Genomic DNA, 8,554 nt, shown 5'->3' on the forward strand with positions numbered 1-8,554 from the left:
GACAGGCCTGATCGGGTGGGAATAGTACATCTTTCAAACATGCCAGCCAGCTGAATGCAAGCTGATAAGCACAAAGAGTTCAGTGAGCCGAGTCATGCCTGGGGTCACGTCACAGGGAGGTTCTGATCAAGCAGAGTGAAAAGAAAGGCTAATGCCCAGGAAGAAACCAATAGGAGGAAAGGTGGTATGAGTCAGCCTCACAAGGGCTGGCGGCACTCTCATCAGCAGTGGCGTGGCAGGCAGCAGAGAAAAGGGTATTTGCCATTGCACTGTGAGAATGGGGTGAAGTATATGGCTGCCATGAATTATGGCAGATGTTTGGGTGAGGGAACCGAAGGAAATCAGTAGGAAATACAACTAGGGCTTAACAAGGAAGTAGCAACTATGGAACACAAGCTGAGATCAGTGAACTAATTCAGATATTCACGAGCAGACAGAAACTACCAGAAAGCAACGGGACAGAGGAAGACTGATTCGAGGGAAGTAGCCATCATGTGCCAGAAGTTAGCCTTTCCTTATCTTCTAGCACTTTCTCTCACTTTCACCTCTTTGCCTTTGCTTCATCCTGCCCTGAATTCACATCCCACCTCATCTCAGTTCTTCACTGTCTGCGAAGCACAGAGCCAAACAAAACGTGGTCTCATGATTGGTTTCATGTCACTCTCGGTCCATATCCCAACCTTATTCCGAATTACATAAAAATGAAGAAATTATTTCATCTTTCTCTTTATTCTCAAAATACAATACTATAAAAATCCAAAAGGAATAGGCTGTTCCCTATATGGTCTCCAGTGCTCTGAGGAGGCAGAACTGAGCCCCGAGGAATGTGAGACGACCATCTTAAGCCAGTAATAGTTACTGCGCTGAGTTCGAGGCTTGGGCTCCAGTTCTTGAAGAGGAATAGGAGTGGAAATCATTTTGAAATGACAAACTAACCAGAAGAGGTCACAGCACCAGTAAGGTCTGGTGGGAGAAGCAGGGAAAAGTGACCCTCCTTTCTGCCACCACCTAAGGCAGAGGCACGTGACTCTAGCAAGGGCTGAAGTAGGCAGCAGCTCCTCGGATCCCATAATGGAGAGGCCAACCCATCCGGGGCTGGTTAACTGGTGTGCCCAGGCAGTGGAATGCTAGCCATAAGAATGGAGACAAACTGTTCCAATTTCTGTGCAGCTTGCTTCCCGGCCTGTAGTACTTCCTCGTGACTGGCCTTCCCCTGGCTTTCATAATCGAAGACGACCTTGTTGGTGATGAGTGAGAAGCCAAAGACTCGAAGTCCACAGTGTCTTGCAACTATAACTTCTGGTACTGTACTCATGCCTGATGTGGAGAGAGGGAAACCAACTGTCAGAATCCTCAAATGACCCTTAGCCTCACCTCCGTTCATCACCTCGTTGACAATTCGACACTAAGAAAACATCCAAAGAAGCAGCTAAATTAGTGTCAAGCTTGGGTTGTTCTGTATTACCTAAAAGAGTTGGGCTTCAGGGGTCTTTACACATTTCTTATAATATCACCACTGCAATACTTTATTACTATCTCTGCTTGTGATCATTTTAAAGTCTCTTCTAATGTTGCAATTCTATTTTCCAGCCAGAGGTATAGAAGGTGCCTATGATATTTGTTAAAATAATCAAAAACTGTTATCACATAATGGACAGTTATCACATAATGGACAGTTATCACATTAGCATTACGCTGGTTAAAGTCCTTGGTGCTGGGTGGTGGGTTGAGGCTACAGTGCAAACCTCCCAATCACCTTTAAAGTCAGTTAATTCAATCTTCCCTTAAAGCAGACCCCTCCTTCAGTGTATCATCTAAATCTACAATCTTTTACTCTTCCAACCTATTTTACCAGGATCCTCTCTTCAAGCCTCCAAGTCACAGGAGTTCCCTGGCAATCCAGTGTTTAAGACTCTGTACTTCCAATGCAGGGACTGCAGATTCAATCCCCGATTGGGGAACTAAGATCCCACATGCCCTGCATAGCAGCCAAAAAAAAAAAGATAAAACAAAACGTCCCTCCAAATTATGATGCCACCAGCCAAGTTCCCCTTCTCACCAACAGCATCCGCCCCTAGCTTCTGCAGCAGGCGACACTCTGCCACAGTCTCAAAGTTGGGGCCCGCCACCATCACGTAGGTGCCTTCCTGTAACTCTCTCTGCCCCCCAATTTGTTTCCAGGCACTGTGAGCTTTCTGCCTCATATCCCGGTCGTAGGCATCAGACATGGCAGGGAAACGAACTCCAAACCTAGAGCACAGGTTGGATTATCTCAGATTAGTGGAATACAGAGAGCTCTCCCAAGCTGACCCATCTAAACAAAAAGAAGCAGGATAGATACCTTTCATCATTGGGCCCTCTGAGAGGGTTGTCACCACTGAAACCAGGTAGGTTGATGTGATCACGGATCAGCATGATATCGCCAACCTCAAAGTTGGGGTTGAGCCCTCCAGCTGCATTGGTGACCACTAGGGTCTCCACACCCAGAAGCCAGAAAACCCTCACTGGGAATGTCACCTTAGAAGCAAAAGATAAAAGATCAGAGAGTTTTCTTTAAAATTGTACCAATACACCCATGCAGATAAACATGACATACATCATGAAAGAAGAGAAAGGAAGGGACCAAAAATCTACTGTGCCTAAGCAGCCAGGTAGTAAAATAGGACAGAGAGCTCTATCTCCCTTCTTCCAGCCCCAGTCAGGCTTGTGCCCCTGTTTTACCTTCCAGAGCGGGTAGCCTTCATACATGTGGAACCTGCCCTGCATCATCACACAGACTCTGCCATTCAAGATCCCAAACGCCAGTCGACCAGCATGACCTGGCACTGAATAAAGAACAGAGAAGGAAATGCATGGAATGATGCTTCACACAACACATATCCACTGAGCACCTACACTGGCCCAACTCACTGTGCTCAACATGTGAGGGTATAATTAACCAATAGAAAACATCATCCTCTCCACTCTGAGAAAGTTTAAGTCTGATGGGGGTGTGCTCAGTTGCTTCAGTGTCCAGCTCTTTGTGACCCTATGGACTGTAGCCTGCCAGGTTCCTCTGTCCATGGGACTCTCTAGGCAAGAATAATACCGGAGTAGGTTGCCATTCCCTTCTCCCGGGGATCTTCCCAACTTAGGGACTGAACCAGGGTCTCCTGTACTGCAGGCGGATTCTTTACTACTGAACCACCAGGGAAGCCACTGGTGGTGGAGACAGAAATTAATCATAAACTTACATACAAGTACACTCTGAGATTAGAGCAATGGGAGTAAAGATGTTCAATGTGAATATACACCAGTTACTTTTTAAAGAAATTTTAAAAGAATGAGAAAGTCATAATGCAAGAGAATGAAAGAAATGAGTGGGTAATAGAATAGTGGGTAAAAATAGAGTCAGTGGGTAATAATGAATGCACTGAGTGTTGTAATCACAGACCTCTTTTCCAAAATTTTCAAAACTCTCAAAATGTATATTCTTATGACCATAACTAAGCTATATGCTTCCTCACTCCTGAAAGGAAGCTCATGGTAGTCTGCTGCTGCTACTGCTAAGTCACTTCAGTCGTGTCCGACTCTGTGCGACCCCACAGACGCCAGCCCGCCAGGCTCCCCCGTCCCTGGGATTCTCCAGGCAAGAACACTGGAGTGGGTTGCCATTTCCTTCTCCAATGTGTGAAAATGAAGTTGCTCAGTCATGTCTGACTTGTAGCGACCCCATGGACTGCAGCCTACCAGGCTCCTCTGTCCATGGGATTTTCTAGGCAACAGTACTGGAGTGGCTTGCCATTGCCTTCTCTGATGGTATAGTCTAGCTTCCTAAAAAGGCTATGAACAAGGAAAGGGGCCAACATTGGACCCATACAAGTCCTTTTTGTGACTCACAAAATAGTCCTGTGGGAATACATGTCCTGTATGTGACACGTAGGGGCGTGGGACTACAAAGATATTTCTCTCATCTAACATTTCTCCTTTAAGGGACATGGCCAACCTATCCCTTAGGGAATGAATGGTCTGGGAGAAGAACCAAAACAAAGGGGGACAGTTCAGGGGGTACTCAGAGATTGAGGAGTGTATAAAAGTTACCTGTAATAGAGCAGAGGTGATACAGTTAGGAAAACCCAAATAGAGTATAAAAAATAAGTTGACAAAGTTTAAAAAGATCAATCCACTTTTCACTGAGTGCAGTGCCCTTGTCACTGGGGGTAGAGTGGCAGATGGAGCCAAACTCACTACTGTCCCCTTTAGAAAACTTTGCACTCCCTTCTATTATTTCCTTCTCCAACCCCATTGCCACTCCCTGCTCTGGTCTCCTAGTCTTGTTTCAAAGGGAATGAAAAATATCTGTTAAAAGTCTTAACTCTCCAGGGAAAAGAGGAAGGAAGGTACAATCTGAAAAACTAATAATAAACCAACAGAGGTCAGTCCTGAGAAATTAATAAATAAACCAAATAAACTACCCTTGTCTTCGGCCAAGTAAACTTGGCCGTTTCTCACCTGACCCTCCTCTAAGCCTCACCCTTGGCATGAGGAACCTCCTCAATCAGGGATGGAACCCAGTCCCTTCAATGAAGTGTGGAGTGTTAGCCACTGGACTTCCAGGGAAGTCTGGCCTTGGAGCTCTTGGCTGCTATTGAGATGCTGGATACACTCTCCTCAGATCCCTCAGAGCTCAGCTGTGCATAGGGGGCCCTTCCCCGCCCCAGACAAAGGTCAGTGTGAACCAAGTCTTGTGTATTCATATATTACCTGGGTATTTGTCTGCAAGAACATGGCAGTCGGTGTGTTTATTTGTTGGTATGTACCACAGTGTGCCTTATTCTAGGACTGGAGCTAGAGCTGAGGAGATTGAGAATGGTAGGAACACACAGGATAGGGTGAGGTGGGGGGTGTGGGGTGGGGTGGGGAGCTGACTTTGTCCCAGGAGGTTACAGGCATTTCTTTTTCCACTTAGGATGCAGACTGAAAGAAATGAGTGGGGTGTATGAGGATGTGGTGACCATGGTGTGTGGGGGGAAAGGATGCCTAAGGGAAGTGTTGTAAAGCTTTAAGGAGCTGAGGCATAGGAAATATGTCATCATACAGTACCACTGACACACACACACATCCTGTCTGTTAAAATGTTTCTACTGAATTTCTTTCTAGTCATTCTGATTCTTGGGTTTTTTCCCTCTCTCACAACAGTGGTTGCTAGTCAAATGTTATAGAGGATACCCAGGGTCAGGTGTAGAAGCGTTGCCCTCCCATCACAATCCCACCAGTATCCCTCAGTCCCACCCCTCCTTCCCTTTGCCAGTACCTGTACTTTTGGGAAAGTTTGGTATTTCACTATAGTCAAAGATCTCGGCTTGAGTTAATCTGTAAATCAGACCTCCTAACCCAGAACCGCAGATCACTGCCACTTGAGGTCGGTGTTTGGTGTGAGACAAAAGCCATTTTGCAGTGTCTTGATAATCTTCATATGTAAATCTAGGGGAAAAAATGGAAAACCAAGGTGAGTTTCACTCGCAACCCAAGGGTATCATAAAATAATAACCTTCTGTGTAGAAAGGCTGGCAGGGATACTAAGGTGACAGGGGATACAGAAGTTGGCCAAGGAGCGAGACCAAACTACTGCACAAAGAAGCAAATCCAGACCACAATTCTGGTTGTCAAGAGCTGGGGGAGAACTGACTATTTAAGTTTCTCAGCAGCAGCTTGTGAACACTATAGACTCTGGAGCCCACCTCTACAGATTGATCATTCTGGGGAGAGGCCCCAGAATCTCTATTTCTTACAAAAGTGCCTCGGGTAATTTTCATCCGAAAACCAGGTTTCATAATTCTGGCCTAGAGGGAAGCAGAACTCTATCTGGATTCTAGTCCCAATTTTGTCTTTTTAAGCAAGTAACTTGTGCTTCAAATTCTTTCCTCTAGGGTAAAGCAAGGGACTGTGATTGGCCTCACCTATTGTATAGGCTCTGTTTGAAAAAGAATTAAAAACTTGCTAACAAGCTCCAAAGACCTTTGAGTCCATAAAATCAGGTCCATGGTACAGGTCCACAGAACTTGAACCTTTTTTTTTTTTTTACAACTCTTCCCCCTGCCTGTATTTTTCTTCCCTGCCTTCTCCCATCTTTCCGTCTCTTCATCAAGATCCAAGGTCCTTTGCCTTTCAGAGACCTAAAGACATAACATCCCCAAGAATCAACTGGGAATTTTTCTCACAATTCTAGTCCAATTATCTCATACCTATCTGGAAAAAACAAGGAGAAGGGAGGTGGGGAGACTGAGGTGTGACAGAGCTGAACACAACTAACCAAGCCTCCAGAGAAAACCTTTGGGTTTTTTTTTTTTTTTCAAAAGTTCCGTTTCATCGCTCAGTCGTGTCCGACTCTTTGCGACCCCGTGGACTGTAGCCTACCAGGCTTCTCCGTCCATGGGATTCTCCAGGCAAGAATACTGGAGCGGGTTACTGTTTCCTTCTCCAGGCGATCTTCCCGACCCAGGGATCGAACCCGGGTCTCCGGCATTGAGGCAGACGCTTTAACCTCTGAGCAACCAGGGAAGCCCAACCAGATGACTCTACCATACCCTGGGCTACCCTCAGTCAAGTAGCTGGGCAAGGGACAGGGTGGGGGCAAAAGAACTGGGGTCAAAGAATGATGGAGATGAGAGAAGCAGTGAGATGGTAAAAATTAATCAAATATCATCCCCAAAAGGTGCAAAGGAAAGGAAATAATTGTGAAGCCCTGGCCCATCAAGCATGTCGGAGCCACAGCTTACAGGACTTCCTCATTAGCCATCAATATCCCAAGAACGCCCCGAATCCCTAGGCACCGTAAAGCCACTGTGATTCCTAATGCTGGGTAGAGATTTCAAGGACCAAAGCAGAAATAAAGGTTTTCAAAGGCAAGAGCGCGTGGGAGTGCGGGGTGGGGGTAAGGGTGGGGGAGGGGTGGCAGGGAATGGGAAGGATCTGTTGTTCAGTTTCATGAGTAAGAATTTCCTTTTCTTGGAGAGGCCATCCGTAACTTAATTGGACCTCCAACTTGGAGGGAAGAGAAGTAAGTGTTCGCGAGGGACGAGGAGTACTCTCCACTAAAGGACGAACTCTAGATACGGGCACCAAAAAGTACCTCGCTGCTTTCCCGACACTTTCGAGCCGGAATCTGTGACAAGCACATGGGTTGCGAAGCCCTCTTCTCCGCTATACGGGAGGAGGAGCACGCTCTCTACTCACCGCGTGGGCCAGCGCGCGCACGCACACAGCGGCTCCTTCTGGGTGCAGTCCACTGTTTACTAACCTGTCCCCTTTCTGCTCTGCTGGCGCCACCCTGCTCGATTCCCGCGCGCGCCCCTGCCAGGGCCGGCCGCACCACCGCTCTGCTGCCTTGCCCCTGATCCCGGGCTGCAAGCCAGGCCTCTCTGCGTCTCCGGGGCACTCGTTCCCTCTCTTGGCCCTCTCGAGACCCAGGGTGGTGTGTTTTCAGGGCTCGAAGATAGCCATTTCCTCTCCCCAAGGGCCTCCTGGGTTCCCTGGACCTGGTCCCCGCCTTACCCATTCTCCATGGTCCCGAAGACGCCCTCTCGATGGGTTTGCCCTTCTCCGTTCTTATGTGCTCCGCTGAGCTGAGCTGGCTTCAGTCACCTAGTGTTACCCACACAGCGCACGGTTTGCACCGCGCTGGCTCATTATATACCCCAGCGCCAGAGTCCCCAGCCAATGGCAAGCGAGTACGCAGCCGGCCTCGTCTCCATGGTGACCCGCCCAGACTCAATAGCCAGGAGCAAGGCTGTAAATCTAATCTGAGTTCTTCCAGCCGCAGTATCTTTCTCGAGCCACACTTTACCTTAGACAGAGCGGGGAGGGGAGATGGGGCGGAGGGAGGTGGGAGCATCGAATGTTGTGCCTCTGCACCCAGTCCTAACAGCTCGTCGGGAGTTTCCAGCGCGGAAGCCTGTGCGCGAAGAGGGCTAGAAGTCCGGGAGGAGAGCCTCTAACCATCTGTCTGCAACCCCATTCCTGACTGTGTCTACAGCAAATCATGAGAGATTTGAAAAGAGAAAAATTTAAATCTTAGATCCTGCAAACTCAGAATAAAATTAAGTAGCCTCTGTCTGAGTTCCTTCCTGAACAAAGGTAAAAGGGTGTTACTACTTCGCTGGTGACTCAGATGGTAAAGAATCCGCCTGCAGTGCGAGAGACCTGGACGCGATCCCTGAGTTGGAAGAGCCCCTGGAGAAGGGAACAGCTACCCACTCCAGTATTCTGGTCTGGAGAATTCCGTGGACTGTATAGTCCATGCACTGGAGAAGGGAATGGCAAAGCACTTCAATATTCTTGCCTTGAGAACCCCGTGAACATGTGTCACTGAAAGATGAACTGCCGGGCTAGGTAGGTGCCCAATATACAGGGTACCTACCCTATATATTGGGTCTAGTCCATGAGGTCACAAAGAGTAGAACACGACTGAGCAAATTTCACTTGCAATTAGGTTGATGTGAGGTTATTCGTTCGTTCCATCGCTCAGTCGTGTGGACTCTATGCGACCCCGTGGACTGCAGCCTACCAGGCTTCT

General features: G+C 47.7%; 1 protein-coding gene across 1 annotated transcript; it reads right to left on the reverse strand.

Moving 5' to 3' along the window:
• Window positions 1-710: 710 nt before the first annotated feature.
• PNP (purine nucleoside phosphorylase) lies at window positions 711-7,688 on the reverse strand. Its single transcript, XM_055436788.2, has 6 exons — window positions 7,534-7,688; window positions 5,294-5,463; window positions 2,722-2,825; window positions 2,342-2,517; window positions 2,060-2,250; window positions 711-1,317 (listed from the first exon to the last, which is right to left on the reverse strand). The coding sequence occupies exons 1-6, from the start codon at window positions 7,542-7,544 to the stop codon at window positions 1,100-1,102; spliced, it is 870 nt and encodes a 289-aa protein (XP_055292763.2). The 5' UTR covers window positions 7,545-7,688; the 3' UTR covers window positions 711-1,099.
• Between the last annotated feature and the right edge of the window lie 866 nt (window positions 7,689-8,554).

This window comes from Moschus berezovskii, chromosome 9 (assembly GCF_049115385.1).
Source record: "Moschus berezovskii isolate FMDL1 chromosome 9, NW_MosBer_1.0, whole genome shotgun sequence".
Classification (NCBI taxonomy): Eukaryota; Metazoa; Chordata; class Mammalia; order Artiodactyla; family Moschidae; genus Moschus; species Moschus berezovskii.

Bases quoted from the DNA above. Each gene is read 5' to 3' on its own strand.
- PNP (XM_055436788.2), bottom strand. The intron at 2,826-5,293 runs GTACTGGCAAAG...TTCTTTATTCAG, and splicing joins AAACTTTCCCAAAAGTACAG to TGCCAGGTCATGCTGGTCGA. The intron at 2,518-2,721 runs GTAAAACAGGGG...TTTGCTTCTAAG, and splicing joins AAGGCTACCCGCTCTGGAAG to GTGACATTCCCAGTGAGGGT.